This window comes from Haliaeetus albicilla, chromosome 2 (assembly GCF_947461875.1).
Source record: "Haliaeetus albicilla chromosome 2, bHalAlb1.1, whole genome shotgun sequence".
Lineage (NCBI taxonomy): Eukaryota > Metazoa > Chordata > Aves > Accipitriformes > Accipitridae > Haliaeetus > Haliaeetus albicilla.
In genome coordinates, this window is record NC_091484.1 from 74,694,419 (window position 1) to 74,721,971 (window position 27,553).

Here is a 27,553-nt window from a genome sequence, read left to right on the forward strand (position 1 = left end):
CCTCTGTAGAGCCTTCCTACCCTCCAGCAGATCAACCCTCCCTCCCAACTTGGTGTCATCTGCAAACTTGCTGAGGGTGTACTCGATCCCCTCATCCAGATCGTTAATAAAGATATTAAACAGAACCGGCCCCAATACTGAGCCCTGGGGAACACCACTGGTGACCCGCTGCCAACTGGATTTAACTCCATTCACCACAACCCTCTGGGCTCATCCAGCCAGCCAGTTTTTTACCCAGCAAAAAGTACACTTGTCTAAGCCATATGTGCAGTATTCTTCCTCTCAATTGTTAACAGAAGTGTTATGAAGAAATCTTTCAAACTGGAAGATTTTTCTTGCTCTAACTTCAGTATCATATTCATCCCATCTTAGCAGAGAATAGATTTTCTTTTTTGGTTTCTTTGCTTGATAGGACTTTTGACCTTTCTTATGTTGCTTGAATTCAACATCATGTTCAAATACAGTAATTAGATGCTGCAGTGTAATCGAGATGATCTTTCTCAAGTGAAAGGCAGGCATCTAAATACTTCTATATTGTGTTTCAAGATACCTGACTGACTACAAGCTGCACTGTTCAAGAGGTGCATAAATAATGCTGGTTTTTCTTTAATCTTATCCTATCCATCTGATGTGGAATCAGGTTCTTCAGTGTTTGAAGACCATACTGCTATAACTAGCTAAAAATAAATCTAATTTAGAATGCAGTAATTTCAAGAAAATGTGAGTCTGAGCTTTACTAATACACTATTTTAACGTCTGGCAAATCCAGGTAGAAGAGCAAAGCTAACATCCCTCAGAGTTCTGTACTGTCAGTGTAGAGGGGGAAAAATAGTCTTGTCTCAGCAGAATCTCTGTAGTTGATTTCTGCTATTAGTATTGTTAAGTTTGACAAATCCTCGGAATACTGTTAAGGAACTGGAGAAAACTAGTAATCAGGTTTTGGTTCATGAGCTCTATTTCCCTTTTCTCAGAGGCTTTTGAAATAGGCCTTCCACAAGCTTGTATTGATCTAGTTGCTCTGTAGTGTTCCTTTTTATATACTTGCTATGTGTTGGAAGTAGGGATTTTCTTGGGTTTTATGAAGCTTATGATTTTGTTAATTTATGAAATACGTTAGCTGTAGGTGGAAAAGACACTTTTTGGACTGTGTATACCCAATTTTAAGGCCTAGTGCTGTATCACTGTTGTGTGTATTTTTTTCCAACAGTGAATGGTGAGCAGGAGAACAGAGTCCAGAAAGGAAATGGATACTTTCAAGTGCCACCACATACACCAGTTATTTTTGGTGAGGCTGGAGGACGCACTTTGTTCAGGTATAAAAACTCAAGAGTGTAAATTCAGTGGCTAAACAATCACTTCCTTTGTGCAAGCAGAAATGTTACCAAAATGTAATACTTGCATCCATTCCACACTGTACATTCAAGACATGCCTTTGACAGGCAAAATAAGCAGCTGTTAATGATAATTTTGCATTGTCCAACTGAATATATGAGTTTGAGCATCAGCAACGTGTGGGGTTTTACAATGGTAAGAGTTGTATGTTGTTCTTAGTTGTATGTCATAGCTTTGAGATCTTTCTGGGTGCCCTCTTCCTGAAAACTGATTAACTGAATTTTGTTTTAGAATGAAATTGTGCTACTTTAGATTCTTGTAGAACTTCTCGTATGGGTCTGTTGTGCTGGTCTTTGAGCATTAATGACTCAGACAGGAGATCCTACTCACTAGAGAGTTGGTTTCTGCTCCCAAAATTATAGCTGGTGACCCATTAGAAGGTCCTAAGCTCTGGCAGGTAAGAGCACAGGTTCTGTATTGTAATGTGTATATACTGATTACCCTTCTATTTCTTTTCATTCTATGTTGAAAAGCCTAACTGTGATATATGATATGTCAGAGACAGTTTAAGAGTGCTGCAAAACAAATGCCAAGCTTTCAAATACCGTGAAGCATTTAATACTTAAGGACATAGTGAATTTTAAATTTAAGGGGTGAGGGAATGTTTGATTTGATGGTTTTGTTTCCCAGGCTGAATAGGCCCCAGAATGATGTAACTTTCAGTCCCTGAATTGGTCGGTAAAACAGGGTGTCGTGGTTTAACCCCAGCCAGCAACTAAGCACCACGCAGCTGCTCGCTCCCTTCCCTCCCCCAACCCCCAGTGGGATGGGGGAGGGAATCGGGGGAAAAAAAAAAGTAAAACTCATGGGTTGAGATAAGAACACTTTAATACAACAGAAAGGAAGAAACTAATAATGATAATAATAACAATAATAAAATGACAATAATAGCAATAAAAGGATTGGAATATACAAGTGATGCACAATGCAATTGCTCACCACCTGCTGACTGACGCCCAGTTAGTTCCTGACTGGCAATTCCCCCCAGCCCCAGTCCCCCCAGTTTATATACTGGACATGATGTCACATGGTATGGAATACCGCGTTGGCCAGTTCAGGTCAGCTGCCCTGGCTGTCTCCCCTCCCAACTTCTTGTGCCCCTCCAGCCTTCTTGCTGGCTGGGCCTGAGAAGCTGAAAAATCCTTGACTTAGTCTAAACACTACTTAGCAACAAGTGAAAACATCAGTGTGTTATCAACATTCTTCTCATACTGAACCCAAAATGCAGCACTGTACCAGCTACTACAAAGAAAATTAACTCTATCCCAGCCAAAACCAGGATACCGGGTAACTTTTTTCAGCTTTGAAAACTGATTTTTTTTTTTTCTTTTTTCCCCTGCAGTATCAGTGTATTTACATTGTAGCTGGGGCTTAATATTTGCATCCTGGTGGATCCAGGATGTACTGGTGGATCTTATGCAGCTTGTTCTCAAGAGAACACTGAAAAGACATGATTGGAGGGAGCAAGCCATACTTATTGGACCTAAAAGGTGGCTTGAGGACTGTCTGACAAAATACTTAATTGGAATTGATAAAATTATATGTGGCTTTGTTTCACCATTCTGTGTGTGCATTTCTTAAAATTGGTTTTATTCTTTCCATTTGGTGAGGGCTTAACAGATGCTTTATATGCAAAGCTCATTTTCCCAAAGGAGAAAGAATTGCTTTGTGCTAGGTGCCTTTCCCCTTCTTCTGACAGTTTTGTACTTCAACACACAAACATACGCAATCCACGAGCAAAGTAGTTTTTTTAATTTCTCTGTGCCATAGCCTATAGTCTTCTGAGATACTTTTCCCTGTTTCTGCTCTAGGGATCTGTCTTCTTCCTGCAGCTACTTTGTCTGGTCTTTACAGAAAATACATGATCACTTCCCTAATAAGTTTGATGATGCGAAGGGCCAGCTAACCAAGCTCAAGCTCCCTGCGCATTAAAAGGGCAGGTCCTCTCCTGAAAGCTTTTTAATGCACATTACAGTAATTGTTTTTATTCATAAGGTTATTTCCGTATGTCTTAGGTTATTATGTCGGGATTCAGGTGGTGAAACTGAATCTATGCTTCTTAATGAAACTGTGCCACAATGGGTAATAGACATCACTGTGGATGTAAGTATCGTGTATAGATTTTGCTTTTTTGGTTTTTTTTTAAGGTGAACTCCAATTTTTTTAACTGCACAAGATTTGAAATGACATTTTAAATTTTTGCTCTGTTTCCATTTAAAATAAGTGGTCTCAAGGTCTGTATTCAAGACCCTTTGGGGTTCATTATTTTTTGATGTGTCCAGTTAAGGTATTTTTGCTCACTTTCTTTTGACAGAAAGTCTTAGATAAGAATTCAAAGCACTGTGCATAATTGGTATCCTTTTCAAGTGTGGAGCTCAGGAACAGAGAATACTCTTCATATTGCAGCAGTCTTTTGATACTATCTAATTTCCTTTGAAATAAATGATAATTTATATTCAAAAGCTAGATGGTATGTGCATCTTCTAAATTGAAGCATCTCAGGAATATGAGTAATTTGGAAGTTTGCTGTGGTGGTTATGTTGATTAAGAATTTCTCTTGTTTTTTGATAATTAGCAGCTGAATATACTTCACATACCAGCTGGTGGAAATAGGAGCTGCTAACAGTTCACCCTAAATTAACACTTTTCAATTTTGTTTCTTTCTAGAAAAATATGCCCAAATTCAATAAGATTCCCTTCTACCTCCAACCTCATTCATCATCAGGGGCAAAAACTCTAAAAAAGTAAGTAATGCATATTTGTCTCTCAAAACTGCAGAAAGAGAATTGCAAGCTCAAAAAAAAAAAAACAAAACCAGTTTGCCAGAGAATCATATTGTGCTTGGAGAATTTGTAGAAGTTTCTAGTCATTTAAGCAGCATCGCTTTGAAGTGTTGAATTATATCAGAGTATTTGAAAGAACTGTAGGTTTCTTTTGGGTTCAGTGGGCAGTTGCTTAAGTTTATCCTAAGAAATGTCTACGAACTAACTACTGAAATTAGACTTTCTGTCTTTTGTGGTATTAATCAGAAAACAGGAACTTACAGATTGTTACACTGTTCAGAACCAGTTTTATATTATGTTTCCTATTACTAACAGTGGTGAGTAATAGCTTTTAAAAAGGAGAAGGTACAAAACGTGACAGTAGGGAATGCAAGATAGTCTGCCAGTCGCACTAGCTGTAACTGGGAGCTGTATAGGTTAGAAATCAATGCAGGTCCTCAGATAAGAGGTCTATGTCATAGACAGTACGCCTACCATTTCTATGCAACAATTATCAGTATTTTCCACAAATGCCTAGTTCCTCTTTAAGTCTTATTGAATTCTTCACATCAGAGACAATTTCTGAAAGAGGACCTTCGTAGGCTTTTTGTGTTCTTTGTACTAAAACCACTGCTGATTATTACTTTAGAATGCCCTTCTGTTAATGTAGTAAGGTGAACAGCATATTCTGGCTTACCACTTTTATTATTCCGTGCCCTCTGTCCTTCTCTTACTAATCCTTTTTCTATTGAAAGAATGAGTGTTGTGTACAATACTTTTAATCTAAGGTTTGATTTTAATTCGGTCTTTTGAATATCTTGCCACTTCTCTGAGTCCCTTTTGCTGTGTGAATCTTTGGATAAATAGCTGTTATGATCATGGTATTCTGCATGATCCTGATAATTTCCTATTAAACTTATAACATAAAGAGCTTGTCTGTGTACTTGCATAGTTTGCTACAGATTAAGGTATTGTGAAGATAAGAAATGTAGTTTCTCAAGTTTTTTCCTGCCATACTTCACTTACCTTGTATAGAGACCGACTGTCAGCAAGTGATATGCTTCAGGTGAGAAAAGTGATGGAACACGTGTATGAGAAAATCATAAACTTGGATAATGAGTCTCAGACAACTAGCTCTTCCAATAATGAAAAAGCAGGAGAACAAGAAAAAGAGGAGGACATTGCTGTGCTAGCAGAAGAGAAGATTGAACTTCTGTGCCAGGACCAGGTAAGTTACCTGGGCGTTTTAGCCTGTGAACAAAACCAATGTCTAGCAATGTATCAGTTGTGAATTTCTGAATACTGAGCTTGAAATATGCTATATATCTGTTACCTTTAAAACTAGGTAAGTGTTTTGACGTCATGTTAACTCACTGCTGACACAAGTTCAGACAGCTGCAGATAGGCAGATCAAAGAATTTATATAGCATGCCTGTTTAATTAGGTCTGACTAGTAGCCTTTATAGGATTACTTACTCATACTCAACAAACAGACTTAACACAATTCCATAGAGTTCCATTTCTAACATTTTTGGAATGTTTTGAATTCCACATTTCTAGCAGAGTTTAACTTTTTTCCGAAATATTAAGTGCATGAAGATTAAATATTGAGGAGGTGGTTGTAATATGAAGTTACATGTTACATTGCTAAAATCTTTCAGTAATGCATTAGGTTTACTTGCTAGTTGAAAAATCTGAGCCTTTGCATGGTTCGTCTTTGATGCCAGTTCACCCATACACGCAAACCAGAGTGTTTTATCTTTGAATTTCTGACAATCTATCAGATTTGTGGAATAAAAGATGAATTTTTACTGTTTAGGTTTTGGATCCGAATATGGACCTTCGAACTGTAAAGCACTTCATTTGGAAGAGTGGTGGTGATCTGACGCTTCATTATCGCCAGAAATCAACGTGAAGGGAGTGGTGGACCCAAATGGTTGCTTATTTACTTGACCATACTGTACTGGTTCCAAGAGTAGTACTATAGAAGCCCACTGAACCCCTAAGGTAGATGAGACTTCTAATGACTCAGTATGGACGGAAAGTATACATTTAATTGAAGTGACTAATAGATCTGTAATATAGAGGAAAAAAATCTATATGACTTAAACTAAAGTCTGTCCTAGTCTCAGCCAATGAGATGGGAAGTCCCCGAGTGGTTCGTGTTGTGTGAGGTGTACAGAGAACGGATGATAATCCAGTGCAGACTTTTGCTTCCTCCTTTTTGCTTTTGTTTTTCCAGAACATATCCTCATCTGCTCATGCTTGATATGAAACCATTTTGGCCATATTAGTCGCTGTGTTCACAATATAATTCAGAAGTGCACACAAGGTATTTTTAGTACATTCCATTCATAAAGTTCCTACAATGATTTGTCACAGGTTACTCAAACATTTCTACCACTTGAAGAAATTTGGAAAAGAAAAACAACAGAAAATAGGTATTGCATACTTGAAAGAATTGGCCCATTTAATTGCAAATGAAGAGTTAATATTAGAAGTGTTTTAATACTGCAACGCAACTGTTGCTTTAGAGAGCTGTTGACATGCAGAATAAGAACACTAGATAAATATTGTAGCAGGGTCAGTCCAATGATGCTGTGCATCATAATAGAGTGAACATGCTTTGCAGAAACTTAATGAGTTGTTGTTTTTGTTTTTTTTTTTTTTAAATATATATAACTACTTCCTGCACTGTGTCCTAGGTGTTCTAAAGACACACTATAGTCTAGTTTTTGGTAACTGTGCTCCAAAACTATGTGACATTTTGTTAAACCTTCAGACCATTCTGAAAATAACTTCATATGTTTAATGTTAAACTTTAGAAACTTCTCAGCAGATTTCATATTCATGATATAAAAATACTTATCCTTCTTTTCCGAAGTTTTATATGCAGTTGTTCTTTTGTTATAGATTTATGCGGATCTTCTTTTCACTGTTATTTCTAAAAATCTGTGACTGTCATAGACTCATAGTAGTCTTTTATAGAGTTTAACTTATTGGGGGGAGGGGGTAAAGGCATTTCAGCTTTTTGTGAGAAAATGTGGGGCTGTCCCAGAAAACTATTTGTAGCCAGAACAAATTACAAATCCTCATAAAGAAATTGTGTAAAAATTACTCTTGTCTGAAGCAGAAGCACAAGTGCCTTCAAAGGGCAGTATATTATTTGAGTTTCTTCAGGAGACATATGCTCTTGCCCTTCCTGTATCTTGCTATCAAGATTTAGGTTGAGGCCTAAAGAAAGTCCCAATAAATTATATTACTGGGATTGTATTGGTTAAACAAAAAATAAAATATTTTTCATCGTATTTTATTTGAAAAAATAGTCAAATCATTACCTTCTGCACTCTTAACCTAGCTAAACAAATTCATGGCTTAAGCAAAAATATGGTTCAGAACTAAGCTAGCACATCTTTTTCCCTGTCATTTGAGAGTCAGTTTCAGTTTTTAATCCCCATTTCTGTGTATGCTCAGTTTGACACAATTGTGCTATAACTGCACATTTTTAGTGATATTTGTGAATTAAATGCTTAAAAAGAACTGTAACTTTTATTGATAAATTGTCCTGACTTGTATTTATTAGTAGCAAGGGTCTACGCTTGTTCCAATAGGCACTGTTTGCGGGTTTTGGGTTTTTTTCTGGTTGTCTTGCTGTCCCATTGTATACATTGGAATTGCTCCCAATAATTTTGTTTGAAATCAGCCAAGGTTGTAATTTTTTTCTTTTTTTCTTTCTAACCATCCCGAAACACAGTTTCAGGAAAGATTGACAGAAGAGTCTGCAATGCCAGAAGGGTAAATGATGTTTCACAGTTGTATAGAATAAAAGGCTTTAGTTAAAATATTTTCCAGTTGTTTTGTGTATTGGATCAATTATGCAATTTTAGAGGTTGGACTCTTGCCACTTAATGGTTGTACTACAAAGGACTTCAGAGTCCTTTGAAGCCTCAAGTAATAGAACGGCTGAAGAAATGGCAGTGCCTTAACAAAGTCCCTTTAAAGAGGATCTTGTAATATGGTAGGATATAAGACTTTAGCAGGCCTGCAAGCCTTCAAATGCAAGTTCTGAGATCCTGTTGAGGTGGAGAATGTGCTCAAGTCATACTGTTTGCATGGGCAGTGCGTGCTTTTGTACTGTGAAAATATTTTGTGCCAACACCAATGTAGTACGTAAGAAAAGATAGCCCTACTACAAGTGACTCATGCCAGTTGGCATGAAGTTTTCTGGATGTGGAAAGGTTGTAGCACTGTAAGAGACACATGGGAAACCAAGACTGGGTTTCCTGATGCTGAAAACACCAGCACAGAATACTCAAAGCATTTGCTGTGGGCACTGTCAACTCGGCTGCTCTCAGAGGAGACGCAGTAATTCAGTGACCAAATGTGTTTGCAGAGGCTCCCAGCATCCATCTTAGATGCCATGTCAAGTGAGAGGTGTTATTTTGCTACTCCCCTTTAATTTCTGTCACCTTTTCTGGAATTGTGCTGTCTGTAAGGGTCCTGAAGGCAAGAGCAGGAGAGGCCCCTGCACAGTATTAAGTTCATATGAGAGTCACAGCTCATTGGGACGTTGTGGACTGAGATAGAGTTCCAGTTTGACAGAATCATAGGAAATGCTGCTGATTTGTAGAAGGTTTTTTTAATTTCCAAGTTCATAATGGAAAGGAGTTGTAAATCTAGTATTTAGTAGTGTAACCTGTGTCCCAGAAAAGCATTTTTCTATGACAGGTAATTTTTTTTTCCTCTTCAGGTTGCAGTGGTGCTGAGAACAGGAGAGCTAGGCTCAGTAGTTGCAGCTGAAGTGCAAGTATCATTTTAGGAAGAGAACTACTTGAAGAATTTAGCATTAACTTTTAGAAACACCAAAAAAGAACTTAAAATAAGCCCTAGGCAGGAGATAATAATGTAGTTCAACCTCATTGCCAAGCAGTGGGAAAATAAGGGACTTGGGATTTATTAGTTTGGTTGCCCGTATCCCATGGGAGAGGGGCAACCAGGGGACTGACAGTGCACTCCTTGGTCAGTCTCGAGCAGAGCAGCGCGGAGAGCTGCTCAGGGAACAGCTGTCCCAAGGTTCAGATCGTGCGAGCTGAAGCGTGGGCGACTATCCAACATGTTGACCTGGGAGTTGCTGAGGCAGGGGAGAGAGGGAAGTTGCAGAGGTCAGTTTGCTGAGGTGATTTAGTGTGGAGGTGCCAGGGACGGGGAGAGAACGCATTTGCCAAAGGTGAAGGCATAGAGCGACTGTTAACACGTGAACCCAATTACAGGACTCCAAATTTTGTCCAGTACATTGCACCAAGGTATTTTTCTTTCACAGAGGTCCTATTTGATTCAAACTTTATCCCTAGAAATTTCTTGAATGTGACATTTAGCGTCAATTTTTAAGCACATAATGCTACACTTGTAGATGTGCTGATGGCTCCCCAACAGAGCCAGGTGGAGTTACCACCCAGCTAGATAACAGAACTGTTAAATGCACATGCACACTTTAAATATCAAGAAAGTGATTGACTACAGTAGTTTCCTGTACTATGTGGTGGAGGTTTTTCTGTAAGCAGCTGTACAAACATCATGCAGACCAGAGTTACTGATGAGAGACCCAGTAGGACATGCCCGATCTCTCTCTGAGGCTATTTTGACACTGTTCTAGGCATCTTTTTCATGGAACTGTGAATGCTTAATTACTTTTAGTAGCTTAGAAATGTAACATAAACCAAACAACTGCTTTGAAATTGCCCTTATGGCAGAACCAATGTGAGTTAGTGTTTGCTTAAGGCAAAAGCAAAGAGGGAGGATGTGTGGACATTAGTGGCAGTGCCCAGGAAGTAACAGATTAACGTGGTCAACCTTTAGCTGCTTTCAGGTAACAGCCAGAGGCAGTGGTGCCTAGTTCTTGCATAATTTCTTGGAGGTGAAAATACTTGCCCAGTTATGGGGGAAGATGGAGAAGGGTAAGGGGGCTGAGGGGAACGCTAAATTAAAGGCTTCTCCCTGGAAGGCTGCCTCAGCTGCTTTCCTTTTCTGCTGAGTTCATGGTGCAGGAGAACAGGGGTGCTGGAATAGCTGAAGGCTCCTGCTTCCCCAGTTAGCGCTGTAATCCTTAGTGCTAGGTGAGATTAATTCTGAACCCCCAAGCAGCTGGAAATGCATAATTCAAGCCCATCAGTACATGTGAGTGGTGTGATCTCTACTCCGTATTGCAGTCTATTTTCCTGCAGCATTTCTTAGTTACAACTAAGAGAAGTTCAGTCAAGTGTGGCAACTTGGATGAGCAGCTTCTGAACACAGCCTAGAGTAGTACAGCAAAAGATTCAGTAAATTGTCAAGCCTGCTGTGAAAGTTTGAGAGGGAAAACAAAGTCATCACTGCCTGAATTTGGTATTTCAACTGTTCTTGCCAGTAGTTACTCACCTTAAAGGTGCTAAATACATTTATTCACATGTTCAAGTTCAGCTGGAATTAGTTCAGCATCCATATTGCTGTTACTAATAAGATTTGCATATTTATCTCTAGGATAGTTATTTCCTTATCAGGATTTTTGGGGGTTATGCTCATTCCTAGTACAAGAGGGTTACTACTGTCTGAAGTTCCCATGAATCAAGTAGTTTACTTCACGAGGGAGGGCTTGGTCCAACCTGCTGAAGTTGGCTGTGCTTGGGGCAAGGCTTGACCAAGTTGTTCCCACCCTTGTGGAGTAGATGCGAGTATCCAGGTGGATGAAGGTCCTGCTGCCCCTCCGAGCACCCATCCTGTGTTTAACCACCATCAGCACCCAGGTGCTCTGGCCCACTAGCAGAGGCATGGCTCAGAGATGACTTCTCCCTCATCCTTGCTGTAACACTTGAGCTCCTGGTAGCCGCTTTGGATTTAATGTCTGCCAGACTCACGTCCTCAGGCTTGACTATTAATCCTAGGTCTGGAAGCTTATCCTGTTGTGTCTGGCCACACCAAAGTGTCAAGCTACACATCCACTGCATCCAGGCTCTGAAGTTAGTACAAAGCACTCTTAAGGTGACATCCTCCTCCCTTTGTTTTGCCCTCCTTGTGATATTGCTGCAATAATCCTTTTTGTGTCTGTGAAAGAACTATCACTGTCAGGGCTGTAGATACCCTCAAAGTATACAGAAGCAAACAAGGCAATACACAGCTTTCCTACTTATCTGGAAAGAGTAGCTGTTTGGAACAGCACCTGATTGATTGTGATTTGTTGGGGGTTCTTTTGTTTCAAATCCCAAATACAGAAGTGGACCATTCGAGCCATTTCACTCAAAAATAGCTCTGTCTTCTACAACCATTCATTTGTTTCAGACCAAAATAAAATATTGCCTTTATTATTTCAGAACTGGTCTATCCTCACAGGCCTTATGAGCTACATTTCTTTCAGCAGTAGTACCTGGTCATTCCCTTCCTGAATCTTCCCCAAATTAAGGTGGTGGCAGCAGCAGTGAGGTAATCACAAATGCTCCAGCTTGCTCTGCAGCACATAGTCTGTATCAGAGGGGATGGCTCTCCCACTGTCTAGGCTTGCAGTGACAGCAGGCAGGTGAGGCAGGAGACCTCTGGCTCCAGCAGAATTGGAGCCTCTCCAAATACAGCCACTCTCAGGAGCTTCTACTACTCTTTTTAGGTTAGAATTTCTTAGTTTCAAAATAAAATCAGCTTTGTTACTTCTGCACCCACAAGTAAAAGAGTACTTTCTACTTCTCTGTTTCAGCAGGGAGGTAGCTTCAGGCATTTCAAAAGGTAGCTTCTAGATTGTCAAGAGAAAAGGAATTGGATGAGGACGTTAAACTCTTCAACTTATTTAGCATTTAAATGATAAAGTTATAGGTTAGGAGAATACAACATACCACTGCTAGAGGTTTAACTCTCTATTTGGTTTTTAAATGGGTATGTTAGACCATTGTTCAGTTGGATGTTATGAAAAAAGAATCAAGTCTTCATACATTTTTGAAGACTCCCCACCTCCCCTTCCAAGAGCCAACTAACATAAATTAGGCCGGACACAGACTGGCGTAAGTGTTAAGCCATTTATTACTGTGACATCTGAAATTTAGTATCAGTTTTGACATTCCCTGCTCTTAAATTTCTAAAGGGTGCTTATGGTACAGCATCACCTAAATGAGCTACTACCAGCTGAAGAACAGTTTTGACAAAGGTGTAAGATTAGAAACAGTCCTAAATAAAGAACAAAAAACCAAACAGATCACCTAGATGTTTTCAGTCATCAGGCTCTGAGACCAAACAAACTTACCAATAGCTTAAATTACATTTATTTTTAGTGTTTGGCTGTTCACACTTGTAGCAGTCAGTGGGGGGAAGAAAAAAGGAAATTTATTTTAGCAATATGAGAGGAAAATCTGTTCACTATTAACAGACTATTTAGCAGACTAGATTTCAAATCTCTTAATTCTACTACCTGCAGTTAAGGGCTTAATGCATTCTTCTTTAAAGCAAAAGATATTTTGACCATCCTGTTCAGAGCCACTGTATTTTATGTGAAAACAGTATTTCAGACTAACAGCAGAGACGAAGGAACACAAAGGACAGATTTTTATCTAAGGGTGTACTCATCGGAAGAACTCTCTTGCTTTGCAACTTCGCCTGCACCCTTTTGCTGCAGCTGAGCTGTCACAGGCACAGCTGTGTGACCCAGACTGCCCATCTTGCATTGTTAGATTTCAGCCTAGTCAGTCATTTCGCTTACTGATCTCCATAGTGCACAAGGGAGGAACGTTATCAGGAGACAGGGCAGAGAAAAGAAAATCAGACGATGTTGTACTAAAGAAGTATAGTCTAGTTTATAGCTTATAGCTTAAACACACACCTAACCTTGTACCCCATTCTCTTAATCTACAAAGGATTTTCACCACACTAACTGTACCAGCTATAGTGAAGTTATTCCCAAGCAGTAGCCTTAAAATTCCATGATAAATCACTGCCCTGAGAGGTATAAAAACACCCACATTTCTGTCATTGTTCATTTCATGTTCGCTGTTACATTCAGAAGTTATTTGAAGACAAGTGCAAACAAAACAAAAAGGCTACAAAAAGCAACAGCTGTTGCTGCACTAACATGCTCCATCCCCATGTCTTAAACTTACGATGATTTGTATAAAAATAGAAATGGATAAATAGAAAAGCACAACTGAAGAAAAGCTATTTCTCCATCACTACAGAAACCAAGACATATTCAGCTCCACTGTAAAGGTTAATCACCCTGAAAACACACAGGCCTGACCTAAAATCATCTTTGACTTCAGTTTGTTTCAAATAACCATCATAATTCCCCCCTACTTTTTTTTTTTTTTTTTAAAACCAGTGAGACGACCCCCTCATCCACTGAAGAGCTGAAGTGAATGACAGGACCCACCAACATGATTTTGTCCTATCTATATGCTGCAACTTCAAACCATGTGGTACTTCCTTTCCTGCAAAAATAGTTGTAGAGAAGGTACATGAATAACTGTTACAGAGAAAGGACTCTAAACCAAGAACAAGAACAGTTGGCATAGTAGTAAGTAGAAATAAAGACATCTTGGGGTAGGAAATGCCTTGAAAGTCACAAGAACTGTCTAATTGAGGTGTACCGTTAGAAAAGCTTTCTAACAAGTCAAAACCATAATTATTTTTTTTTTTAATGCCATCAATCGTACTGAGAAAATCATCATTAAGCATCACTGTTCAGGCAGAGTGCCTTCATAAATACATTCAGGAGCAGTTGTAGACAAACGTGAATTCAGGAACTTGACATTTTGCCAGTCTCCAACTTGTTTCTGCATTAATTTCTCCATTAATTTGGTGATTTTGGACAGCATTCAAAGTTTGAACACAGATCAATCCATTAAACCATGACTGGAAAAGACAATAGGATATGTATTTCATATGATTTCTTTTATAATATTGTCTACACTAACAAAATAGAATAACTGTAATTCTTTCAAGATCAGAAAAATATTCCAAGCTGTAGTATTACACCATATGGCGGTCTGTAAACAAAAGCAGCATCCATTTCACTCATGATCTTGTGCAGCTGCTTCTTCTTTCTGTTCACATGCTGCTTCATCATTTGGTTTCACCGGAGTAGTGGATAACGAGCTCTCAATACTGTTTAAGAGCAGCTTTGTTTCTTGGTTATTGGGATCAGTTCCTAGTGTTGTTTTTGAAGAAATTTCATTAGGAAGAGCAAAAGAAGGTAAAGATGGAATTGAAGACAGTAGGTCATCCAACTCAGGCTGCTTGACTGAGCCTTCAGAATGCATGGTTACATCTTCAGGGCCCAAAGCTGTGGCATTTTCTGGGAAACGGAAGTAGTTTGTAAAAAAACAAAAAACTGTCAGGCTAACAGACAGTGCCTCTGGTTACCATGCATCTAGAACAATCAGCTCGTACAGGCACATAACCAGATTCACAGCTGTTAAATACATGGGCTGTGTTCACTCAGTTCTCCCCAAATTCAGACAACTTGATGGTGCAAGCATGTTTTTAAGAAACCATGAACGATTTGCTCTGCTGTATTCTTATGCTAGAGATGTTTTATTTTGTGTTACAGCTCTTAGTCACCCCACCTTTTAAAAGGGAAAGGCATCCATAATGTGAAGATTATTTTTTTTCTTTAAATAGAAAAGTCACTATTAAGATGACTGCAATTTTGTTTTCACTTTACAACTGTGAAGATAAGCCTGTGGTACAGAAATTAATTTACACCAATTTTAGAAATACCTACTTTTAAGATCAGTTTAATTTGAATCACCAACATTTTCATTTAAAGAAAAAGACACACATTCTATAATCTTAAAAAAAAGCCTATTAGTTTTTGTCCACTTCTATACCTGATTTCTGCTACTTTTTCCATCTAATTTTAGCCAATCCCCTTTCTGTTTTTTTCTTAAAATTGGCTTATTTCCAGAAAGCATGACACTGTTGAGCAGGCATGAGTTGGTGCCGTTCCAGAAATTAGGTCAGAGGCCTAAAGGAAATCTTGAATACACTTACCAAAATAAGCAGGACCGTCATTGTTCAACATTAACTTTTCAGTGCCTACTAAAGCATCTGCTGCTGGCATGTTGAAGGAGGCAGAGGAAGACACGTTGGATACTTTTGTGAAGTTAGTGAGTTCAGGAAATGAAATACCAGACATGTCTAGAAATCCTGAATGAGAAAGCAAGTATTAGAGTACTGTTTTATATAACACAGAATTCTAGATTCAGAGACTTGTTATATCCAGATTTAAGTCAGTGAAGTCCCCTCCCCACTAAATGCAAATAAATTTAACCTCACTGTTAGCTGACATTAGTGGAAAGACTTCTACAGAATGTTAACCTCAGTCAGGCTCACAGTACCCAAATTCTACAGCTCTGAAATCCACTGAAGTCAAAAACTTCAAGTAAAACAACCACCAGTGCTCATAGTGCTGCACTTAAGTCTCAAACTTGTTTAAGAGCTTATTAGTCTACTTAGTAGTCCTCTAAAGAATTGCTGAAAAAAAGCACCTAAGAAAATATACCTGGATCCATGACTCTCTGGAGAGGAGGAGGAGGAGAAAGGGAGCTTTCTGGTGAATAACCACTCATTTCTTGATCTGTGGAATGATCCAAGTTCATAACTATTTCAGAGTTGTCACTCTGAGAAGTAGGTGCCAATAACAGAGTCTGAAATGACACAGTAAGAAAGAAAAGCATCTTTTTATATTGAAAGCTTCACCTGAAGATGACCTTCCTATGAAAGCATTCTGCCTCAGTCTCCAAGTACACCAATTCAGAGAGAATCTATGATGCTGAAACAAAGTCAAGCCACTGATTAGGACATGTTCCAATGTAGCCTTTTAAAGGCAGTATGTTCTTAGAAGAACAGTCCATTAATTAGTTCTTGTAGGCATATTTTATTTCCTAGTGAACGGGGTATTCTTCTAATGTGATTCTTATTGACTGATAAAGCCGCAGTATGCAAGTCTTCAAAACAGGATGAAAATATCAGCCAACACTGGCGATCTGTCATCTGCTCAGCATCATCAGCTCTCACTCTCCCTTCACCTAACTCCATTTCAGTCAAGCAATATTGTATGTTGTACTCAAATATACTGTTTTATGAATGTTCCAACAAGTAGAAAATTTTGAAACTCCAGAGAACGTGCCAGAGGTATGAACTTACTTCTTACATACCTCTGTGTAACCATTAGCAGATGGTACAGGAGTTCCAGCTTCTGGTAGGGGTGAAGGTGGTTTGCTTTCTGGCTTCTTCTTCGATATTATAGACTGTGTTGGAATTCTGTGCAAATAGCCATATCCAATACCACATCCTAAACTGTATAAGAAAAGTAACACAAAACTTGAAAAAAAGGTGTTCTTACAAAGCTAGTAAGCGTTTTAAATTTTGAGTCTATAAAAACAAAAAGAGTTTGAGTCTTTATAATCTATAGCAAGATATACCTACCTGCAAGAATCATTTCACTTACTTATAGTACTCAAGGAGCACTCTGCAATTGACATTTAGACATATGTAGCTTAGCTTTCAGTTGATTATTTTTATATCTTTACAAAATATATAATCTGACCTGATGTGGATTTTGTTCTTGCTGTAACTGAATGTTTGACTATAAGAATGTAGCTAGTGAATCTGCTACCGGGGAAGTCAACACGGGTTTTGCCATTGGTTTCAACTCAAACAGGATTAGGTCCAGAACATGTCTAATTCCTAGTTCTAAGCTAGTTTTTTTATGGGAAGATGAACAGTTTTGTGTGACAAGTGTAAGAAAACAAAGCTTAACTTGAAAACAACAAGCTGTAATCATTAGTAATAATACTCTTAACAGGAGCTCATTTACAGTGAGTATATAACCTGTCATCAGCCAGTGACTGTCCGGAGATCAGTACCTTCCTTCTCCACCCCAGGCTCCATTGGGAGTCACAACTACCTCTCGAATGGAATCTGCTTCAGTGTTATAAACCATCAGCTTCAGCGGCTTCCCCTCATGGGATTCAATCAGTGAAAAGAAATCCTCTGACTAAGAAAAAAAAAGAAAGTAGTAGTTATTAAGCTCAAATGTGCAAGACAAGGAGCTGGAAGCAAGTTAGCATTTTATGAAGTTACTTCAACGTGAGATATTAAAAAACCCAGAGACAGACTAAAACTCTCTCGTGTAGTTTGATCTTTAGGGGAAACTCTTTTTTTATTGTCACATTAAAAAAAGATAAATGTTTACCTCAGCTGTAAAGCATCTGTCGTAAACATCAATCTCCCCAAATCACCAAACACTATCCCCATACGTTTGATGTACATTCAATTACTGCTTGAAGGAAAATGCACTGTACCTCCTGAAGAATCTGATCAGATCCAACAATGTAGTCAGTGTATGGCTGGAGACCAGCTAGAGCTGCAGGAGATGCAGGTTCAACATCCTGTAAAAGAATGATATGTGTCTTCTGTACTCGGAGCAGGATAAACTACGCCAAGATCAAAAAGCAAAGCTAACTCCAGAAACAATAGAAGGAAAGAATGTTTTGTTTATGGGACAAAACAGAAGTCCTTGAACACTCTACATCTAGGTGTGACATCCTATAAAACATGCTGAATAAGAAAGACCAGAATGCTACCCATTCAAAATGAGATACTCTGAAGATGTTGAGAAGTTACATTTATTTAAACAACCAGAAATGTAACAAACAGTCTTTTCTATTCGGTTCTACTCTTTCAGCTCTCCCTCTTAATTTTAAAATAATTTTTGGTGCTTTTTGAAACATTATTATTAATTTAATGAAGTTTAGCCAACAGAGAGACACCAATCAGGCCAGAATCTTTTTGCTTTTGCCATTGATTCTTCAACATAAGATGAAAAAACCTCCTCATCACACACTATTTAGTCCAGTTGGGATGGAGTTATTTTTCTTCATAGTGACAGGCAACACTAAAAGTCATCCACTACTTGTCCCTCTTCAAGTAGCTCAGACAAACCTTCAAGACTGTGTTGCATTCTTCTGTGTGATTTCAGCATTGTACTTCTACGTAAAAGTTACTTCTAAACATTACACCTTAAAACAAGGTTGTATGAACACTAACAAGCCACCAAAGAATTCTGTCTCACCAAAACATGCCACACATGTTCATTGGCTCCCTGGAAACTGCAGAACCTCACGCTGGCTCCAAGAAGACCTTGTCCTCCCCACATGTTACTGGGTATCACCTCCACCTCTCTTATTTTCATTGTTTTGATATTATACACCTCCAGCTTCACTGCTTTTTCAGCATTTGCCTTCAGCAGATCTTTCAACATGTTGTTTTCTTTATTCTGTAGAGCACAGAAAGAGATATATGATTAACATTATTTCTAGTTGCACCTGTAACACAGATGTCACACCTGTAACACAGATGTCACACCTGTAGTGGAATTTGAATACAAAGACCCCAAACCATCAAAGTTTATGCTCTGTGTTTCACAATCAGTCCTAGCAGTTCAATTTTCTTTTATTAGAAAGAAGTCAGTACTGTCAGCTCATGTCCCTTTACATAAATACTTACTATCACTCCGTTACATCACTTACATTCCTGTTCTTCGTAACTGCTATTAAATACTATCAGCAATATTAGATCTCAACTATGTGGTCTAACAATAAGCAGCAACATTTTACTTCATGCCTCTGATCCCAGTCCTCCTTTTTCATGTTTTATCAAATGTTGAAACAGGTTTGTTTAAACAAATGTTGAGCTCTTACCATTGACTCCCCAGTTCAATATCCACCTTGTGGCAGAAAATATGCATGAATGAGTAATATCATAAACATTGTGTTAATCTGTTAAGAAGTTAAGGTGACTAAAGGCGTAAGTAAGACTCCTCAAATTTGGATCCAGCCAGAGAAGAGACTTTGAAAACCACCAAGTTTTACTTTATCTTTTTAATGCCATATGCAATGTCCAATATGAAAAGCTTTCTTTACCTGTGACAGCTTTGGCTTCTACCCTTCATCACTACAATACCCATATTTCATGCAGGGGAAAAAAAAAACCAAACAATAAAATCATTTGAAGCTTACAAGCCTAGTGTGTCCTATGGCAATGATGAAATCAAAGAAAGGTTCCAGTCCTCCTTGTTGAGCTGGGGAGTTTTCTTGAACCTGCAAAACATACATTTTGTTTTTATTATAACATTGATCTCTAGTTACATTAGGTGACAGTGTTAACCTTTACACTTGATTCAATGTTTACTTTTGAGTTGAGCCAGAGATGAGATACCAAATGACAGACCTTGGGAAGCAGTCCACAATTGTGAACTTATTTTTATAAGGCTATGAACAACAGGTGTCCAAATTATGCTGTAAAAAACAGGGTTTGAACCCCACACAATACACAAGTATTGTGATTCAGAGTGCACAGCATGGAATTATTAAATACTGAAGACTTTGGAGAAGGGCTTAGTTTTCAAAGTGCTGCTGCAAGATTTTCTTCCATGCTGCTAGTAGCCTGAGCACATCAAGAGACCCGAACTACATCACAGCCATTTTTTACATAAGCACACTTTACAGCTAGGTTCCCAGAATTTACAGCATATTAGAATAGGAACGCTTAAAAGAGTATGCTACAAACGCATGGCTAACCACAAGTACTGGTCAAGAAGATTGCCATCAGTTACAAAAGATTCATAAGAAATAAGAGTTGCAACATCTCAATTTCATTACAACCAAGCTAGCGTAAAACAGATGTAATAAAGAAATATAGAGAATACCTATTAAAATGCATTCACAACAGGATAAAACCCACCAAAAGTTACACAGAACTTGATACATGCAGAGTGTATGAGAGTATACCCACTTCAAAGTTTACTAACAAAGCAACATGATATTAAGGGAACCACTGCAAACGTGCTAACAGTTTGAACTGCTTTTAACTTTAGGTTTTTTTAACTCAGCAGTACAGCCCTTAACCTGCAATATAATTGACTCCTGAAAGCCACCCCACAATTTAAGTGCTAGGTTACAATCCACACATCATCTAAACTAAGAAGTTCATTGCTAGCAAAGTTAAAACTGCTATATATATATTTTTTTTTAAATAAAGTTGTATCGATTTGGGGGCTTTTGCTGGCATAACTGTCTATACAAGTTATAAAAAATACTTCAGCAAAAGCTTTTAAAGCAAAAAAAAATAATCATGCTTTATTATTAAACAGTCAAGACTGACCACTGTAACCACAATTGGAGTAGGAAGTATTAACTTTCATCAGAACCCTAAACTGCACCAAAAGCAAACGGCCAGCTTATACCAAACCAAAAGTTAAAAAGGTTAAAAAAGTTTACATCTAAATGCTACATAAGGTGCAAGAAGCCTTACAATGAAACTATCACGTAACACAATGTCAAAGATGAAAATGCAGGCAAAAAGAGGTACATGGAAGTTATTACGGAGCTCATGAAATTGTTGTTCAGATGTCTAAAAGCCATACAGATTCCCACACAAAGCTGTAAGCTGCAAAAAATCCTGCAGTATTTGGTTTTCAAAATGACACCATATCAAAAGTTGCATGAATTCCCTGGAGGAAAAAGAAATTACTTTGTCTCCTGCACGCTGTAGGTCACCAAAATCATCCTCCAGTACAGAAAACTGAGCAGTATCCTGCACTTAACATAAAAGGAGGAAGCTTTTCGTGACCAACAGCCATTTCTGATGGAGTTAACTCAGTTAAGGAGACTGACAAAAGCAGATTACATAACAACACGGGTACCCTAAACACATCTTGTGATATTGAGAAACACAAACTGCTGATGAAGTGGAAAGGAGCATGTGGCAACAACGCCCCACTCTTATTTCGGGGAGGAAGACCACCAACTAAATGCAATGATAAACTTACGCAACCGCTGTCATCAGCAATACCCCCGCCTATCTTTAAGCTCCAAGATACGCACTTAAACCTGTGTACGTCCAGGCGATTTGCCAGACAGAGGAGCTACAACAGATCAGCATCTACATACAGCGCCTGTGAGCAGCGGCCCCTCAGGAAAACAGAGTCTGGAGAGGAATTAACCCCAGCCCAGATGCTGTAAAGATCGGCAGAGAAACCAGCCAAGTTTGGGGAGTTTGGAGGGGAGCAGGGAGGGCTCTACTACTCTCAAGCTATTTCAAATTCCTCGAGAGCAGCACACAGGGCTCCCCTCGGCCGTCCGCCAGCCGACACGTCGCAGGTGGAAGCTCCGAGCCCGCCGAAGCCGCCGGGGCGGCCACCCGCTGCCTACCGGGAGCGGTGCGGCCGCTCCTCCCCTGCCGTCGTGGCAGTTCCCTGGGAAAAAAACCCCACACAGGTGGGTGGCCAGGCAGCCCGCCGCCCCGAGCCCAGCGCCCTCTCCCGTACCGGGCTCGGTCTCCCTCAGCCACCACAGGCGGCGGGGGGGGAGGGGGGGAGAAGCGGGACCCCGCCTCAGCGCCCGCCACCCCTCACGGCCCTCCCGCTCTCTTCCCCCGCGAAACGACCGCCCGCCGCCTCACCCCGTGTACGTGGAAGCCCTCGGCGCCGCCGTCGGGGACCTGGGAGCTGGAGCCCAGCCCCATGCCCACCACCGCGGGGCGGGACGGGGACGCTCAGGCGGCGGCGGCGGCGGCGACAACGAGCATCGCCTTCGCGCCCCTCCCTCAGCGGAGGGCGTCGCAGGCCTAAGCAAGCGAGCGCCGAGCGTAGCACCGCCCCCGCCCCGCGCTCGGCAGAGGGAAATGAGAATCGGGTTCCCCTCGACTCCCTGCCGGCCCGGCGGGGCGTGGTGAGGGGTGTGACGGCCTTAGCGACGGGGGCGGGGGAAGAGAGGCGTTGCTGCGGGAGGGCGGGGCGGGGGGGCGGGGCTCCCGAGGGTCTCCGGGCGGGAAGGGGCGGGGAGAGCTCTGAGGAGAAATGGCGGGAAGCGGCAGTCGCTGAGCCTCGGCCGGCCCGCAGAGCTCCCCCCCCCAGGTGGCAGCCCTGAGGAGAACCGCGGCTCCTCAGGAGGGAGGAGGAGAGCGAAGCGCTGCTGCCGGGGAGGGAAGGCCTGCCCCCGGCGCTGGAGACGCCCTGAGGGGCTTCCCTGTGAAGGGAGGACGGGGGATGCTGCCTGCCGAGCCGGGACAGCCCCTCCGGCAGCCAGCATGCAGCCCCATGGCAGTTTGGGTCCTGGAGCACCCCCCCCCCCTTTTTTTTTTTTTTTTTTGGCAGAAATAGACTCACTTATAAATTGGTTTTTATTTTTTGTTTTGTTCACGTATATTTTTTGCAAATCTCTGAAAAAAAACCAGTTCCCATTCTAACAGCCTTTTAAAAATTACACTCCTGTTAGTGCAATCCAGAAAGAGATGATTATTTTTTACCAATATCTACTCCGCACATCTCAAAAGAGCGAGTGTTTCTGACATGTATTACATACTGCGCTCAAGAAAAGTATTTCCACCAGCTGAGACAATTTGCAGCCTTAAAGCTAAAGAAGCAAATCAATGGTCCGGTGTTGCTGTTTTTCAGGACATAGGGAGCCTTGTGTTTAGGTAATTATTAAGAAGTAGTGATACTTCCATTGCCCTGAAATTTCATATCTGCTCCACTCTGGTTTACTTAGGATGAATTCTTCTGATTCTGCCTTTAACTCATTAATGGCAAAGTACCAAAAATTTTCAGAGTAATAGTAATAATTTGAAGCGTTATTATATTAATATAGTTAAAGTGCCTGTTACATTTCCTGTGTGAGTACTTTCATTCCAGTATAGAAGCATCCATTTTAGTAAAACTCCTTGGTAGTTACTGCTCTCGCCTCCGAGATGTCATTTTTCCAAAAGATCCATCCACATAATTTCTGTGGTTCAGGCATGATGCGTAAAGATGCGTAAAGAGAAAAAAAGCTGCTTTCTCCATTTCTCTTTCTGCATTTCAAAGGCATTCTCTTTCTGTCTTTGCTTCCAAGTGAAACTGTTAGAATTCCTGTCTCTTCAATAGCTATTTATGCTTGAAAGCCATACATACTGGCTCATTTTTCTCCAAAGAAAGACCAGGATATTCTCAGGAGCCTTTTTTCTGGTGTTATCTCTAAGCTGTGATTGCAGATCCATGCATTGCATTCATTGAGCATATGGTAGAAGTGCATGTAAGTATTCAGAAAAAATAAAATTGTGCCAAACATTTTTCTGTGTTTCCTGCTACATATATTTGAGAACCTTATCACATAATTATATTTTTTCTTAAATTCCTTTTCTTCAGAACATCTTTTATAACAGGTATGCCAGTGAGGAACTGCAGCGTTGGCCATGTAATTGTGTTTCTACAAATAATAGAAATAAGAAATCTGTCTTCAGACATACCAAACTAGATGCCAGAGAAGAGAGTCTGATCCAGTCTACAGCTATTATTTGCATTTGTGTTTACCATGGAAGATAGTGAGGAGGTTCCCATCCCCAAACCTTTCTTTGTAGGGAACTCATCAGAGCATGTGTCTTATATTAAGGCGGAGGTCAGAGAGCCTGTGGACAGACAAAATGAACAAAAACAGTTTGCAGGAATAGGTGGTACTTACCCAAGCTCTTCAGAGGAACTCGGGAAGGAGATAGAACACCTACAAACAGTTGTACTGAACTTCTTGCTTAAAAGCACATTGGCTGCAGGGAACTGGGAAGTACCAAATACCCTGGTTTTTACAAAGGATTCTAGTAGAGATCTGAAGGGGAGGTCTGTAAGCCTCTGTCAACAAAGTAATAGAAACTATAATAAATAATAGTTTTAGTGGGTACCTGAGTATTAAATTCTTGGGAAGAGTCAACATGGCTCTGATAAAGGGATGTCCTGTCTCACACATTTATTGGAGTTCCTAAAGGTGTTAAGAAACATACAGAAAGGAGTGATCTGGTTGCTTAGGTTTCAAAAAGTCACTTATCAAGGCTTTATCAAGGGCTTTTAAGGAAACTAAGCAGCAATACCATAAGATATCTTTATTTAGATGAGTGGTTAAAAGGTAAGAAATAGATGATAGGAGTGAATGATCGCTGCTTGGAAAGATCATCCAAAGAGTAATCCAAAAAACCAGTTAGACTCTGCTTTTCCTCATATTCTAGAAGTCCTGGGAAAAGAGATAAGCAGTGAGATGACAAAGTGTACAGACGTCATGGAATTATTCAGAATAGCAAAACTAAGGAGCAATTGCAGAACTACAGAAGGATCTTAGAAGATTAGGTGGGCAATAAAACCACAGGTGTAATTAAGTGTAGATGAACATGGGAAACGTGGGGATGAACGTGGGGAAAAATCCTGACTAATCCCACATGTGAAATAGTGGGCCCTGAGCTGTTCGGCAACAGTCTGAAGTGAAATCTAGAGATTACAAAGTGTCATTTCAGAAATCACAAATGGCCAAAAAGAAAATCCATTATTAAGAACTATCAGGAAAATTATGGAGACTAAGAGAGAGGACATTCCTGAATTACTGTATAAACTCATAGTTTTCCCACATCTTGTTCTATTTAAAAAACCCAAAACAAACAAACAAATAAAAAAACAGAAATGGGAAAGCTTGAAAAAGGGCAGCAGGAATGATTAAAGGTATCACTGGTTACCACACAGGGAATGATTAAGTAAACCAGGGCTTTTTCATTGGAAGAGAGACAACTGAAGAGAGAATGTGCTATAAAATCATTTGTGGTCTGGAAAGGGTAGTCAGGAATTGAGTGTTTGCTCTCTTTCGATTTAATAACAAGGGAGCTGTTGAAACTATGAGGGCACACACTCAAAGTAAGCAAAAGGAGGTGATTTTTCACTTAACTGTTTAGTTCTGCAACTCTACTGCAGGAGACTGTGATACCAAGAGTTTATTTGGATCCGAGGAGGCAGTGGGCAAGTTCACTGAAGAAAAATCTGGGGAGGACCAGTAAGTACACAGAAATCAATACAACAAAAGATATTTTCTGAGCTGAAGCCATCTGAAGGAGGCTGTTCGAAGGAAGTATCATTTACACGTGTGCCAATCTCAGTCTTTGCTAGGCACGTTAGAGCTGCTGTTGCAGGTTTAGAGTGGGCTAGATGTAGCTTTGGTTTGACCCAACACAGCTCTTAATGTTAATGCTCATAGCTCTTTATTCCTTGCTATTCCACGTCATTTGCGACACGGGATATCGTAGAAACATGCATGCACTGACAATAGCTCATTGTGATAGAGCATGCAAATGAAACAAACTACCTAGTTAGACTGTGGCTCGGAGTTCATTTGTACAAATAACTTTTTAAGTAATTGCTAGTAACATCTGAATCAACCATCCACCTGCACGTCTCTGCTGGTCAAACACAAGGTGCTATCTTACAGTTAGGAAGAGCCAGAAAGAACCATTCTGATGTGTCACTGTATCGTCTTTTGGAACTCATTTATGCACACAAAAGGTATAAAAATATGGGTAAGGGGTGTTCCCCCTCCCCCCCCCATGCTTTTACATATTAATTGTCACAAGTTTCAACAGTCAGAAACTTGGCAATACATTAGTCCAGTGTTTCATCCAGATTGAATTAAGAGTTGTAGAACAAAAGGGATCTAGAGGCAATTTGATAAATGTAGGTATGTTTTAAGTAATATTTTGTCTAATTTGCTAAATAAAATAGTACCAAAAATAGTACTGCTGTCACTAGAATTACTGAAAAAAATCTAGTCTGCCCTGGACCACTCTTTTGCAACACGTTTTTATTTATTTAGAAAAATACTTTAGCTCCTGTTTATTCAACACTTAAGCAGTGCTTGCATATTCAATTTGTCAGCTTATATGAAGCTCAGAGACTTCAATAAATTATTAAACAACAGCATTGCGCAGCAGAATTTATAGTGATCACATTATGGTATTCTCGTGAAAAGAAATCAAATTTTATTTTCATGTAACTACCCTGACGGTGATTCTGCATTATACTAAAGATTTATTTTGACTAGTTGCATGCGTGTTTCTAGAACATCAGCACAAGAGTATTTCAGGCAATAGAGGACAACACTAACTAGTAGCTATTTCTTCTGAAGTCGCATACAAGGTAACAGGAGCTTTACATTCTATATCAGTGAAGAATTGTATATTCTTTTTCAGTGTGCCTTTGTTCAAAAATAATTCATTTTTAAAAGACAACATTTCTAAAGGAGAAAAGCTTACTAATGTACTTTCCAATCTGGCAAATGCTGAACAATTTTGATTTCAGTAACCCAATCTGAGAAGCTACCTACATGTGTGTTTCAAGGATTAGGAGGCTTGTTTCATTCGACTGTTTTCATTACATGACTTTTAAAAATTTAACACATTTAGCACATTTTTGTTTGAATATTTGTTTTTAGATTGTGAAGCTGGTTTAAAGCTGGCAAACAAAAGAAACAGGAAAAATGCAGGGACTAATGAATTACATTATGCAGGAATGTTTTTATGGCTAATGGATAAAAGTGATGAAGGACTAGACAGAATGCTGAAAACATCTCCTGGATCTAGAGAGATAGTGTATAAATGGTACTTCATCCGTAACAAGACAGAATTTCTCACTATTTAAAAAGTAAAATGAGGTCATCAGACTTTTAGCCAAATACAAGAAAATATAAATATGCAAAACCTAATGTACACTGTACCTAAGATTATAATCATCTAGATTACATTTCTTGTTTACTAGAAAATCTGGGAAAATTCATTGATTTTTTTTTTTTTTTTTAAAGTGGATATTTCTACATTAATCCTTTTCGGATGAAGAAGAATGTTTATTTTTTTCTACAGTGGGAAAATAAGATAATGGTTGGGGTTAAAACTGTTTCATCAGGTCTACTTACATTTGGCTGTAACTTTGGAATTACTTTGATGTAATTATGTGCCAGAGGCAAGGAGTCTGGAATGAAAAGGCTTTCTGAACAGGTCTTACAGACTACACTTCTAAGATGCAAATCCTGACCTACTGAGAAAAAGGTACAAGGAGTTTAAGAAGAATTTCAAGCCTCTTCTTCCTGTGTTTCTTTCTGTGATTCCTCCTTCTTCATAAATTGTGTTATACAGGAAACAGTCTGCATTTAAGAGTTTCTGAAAATATACAAAAAGAGGACTGGTCATATCTGGTCACATCTGTGACACTGTACAAAGGTTACCCACCTGCATATTGATGTTGTCAAAACTGGCTGCTCCATAACTGGTGGATTAAAATTGTTGTCAAGTTTCTTAGTAAATGCTTTTTGAAATCTTACTTTTTAAATTTTATTCTGTTAATTGTGTATTAGACAGTGAAAATAGGATTGTGTTATTGTTAGTAAATGGTTAAGAGTTATATTTTAGGCATTCTCCAGAATACTTTATCAACAGAGGATTTTCCTTTAAAACAGCTAATTGGTAATGCAAGGTTAAAAACATAACAATTGGCAGGTCATTAGAGATGTATTCTGATTGTTATAGGTCTTTAAGCCACTAGAAATAATGCAGTG

At 39.4% G+C, this 27,553-nt stretch overlaps 2 protein-coding genes across 2 annotated transcripts in view; one reads left to right on the top strand and one right to left on the bottom strand.

Annotated features, from left to right (window-relative positions):
- Nucleotides 1–7,998, top strand: part of WDR48 (WD repeat domain 48) — a 29,708-nt gene extending 21,710 nt beyond the window's left edge. Inside the window, exons 15-19 of the mRNA XM_069778267.1 lie at nucleotides 1,208–1,313; nucleotides 3,408–3,495; nucleotides 4,060–4,136; nucleotides 5,190–5,382; nucleotides 5,974–7,998. Of these exons, the coding sequence (XP_069634368.1) occupies nucleotides 1,208–1,313; nucleotides 3,408–3,495; nucleotides 4,060–4,136; nucleotides 5,190–5,382; nucleotides 5,974–6,069 (560 nt within the window). The 3' untranslated portion in view covers nucleotides 6,070–7,998. The remainder of the gene's footprint in view (nucleotides 1–1,207; nucleotides 1,314–3,407; nucleotides 3,496–4,059; nucleotides 4,137–5,189; nucleotides 5,383–5,973) is intronic.
- Nucleotides 7,999–12,173: 4,175 nt separating this feature from the next.
- GORASP1 (golgi reassembly stacking protein 1) lies at nucleotides 12,174–21,792 on the bottom strand. Its single transcript, XM_069778268.1, has 9 exons — nucleotides 21,627–21,792; nucleotides 19,184–19,264; nucleotides 18,238–18,441; nucleotides 17,468–17,554; nucleotides 17,030–17,160; nucleotides 16,319–16,460; nucleotides 15,664–15,808; nucleotides 15,153–15,308; nucleotides 12,174–14,454 (listed from the first exon to the last, which is right to left on the bottom strand). Exons 1-9 carry the CDS (start codon nucleotides 21,687–21,689, stop codon nucleotides 14,171–14,173), a joined length of 1,293 nt encoding a protein of 430 aa, XP_069634369.1. The 5' UTR covers nucleotides 21,690–21,792; the 3' UTR covers nucleotides 12,174–14,170.
- Nucleotides 21,793–27,553: the final 5,761 nt, after the last annotated feature.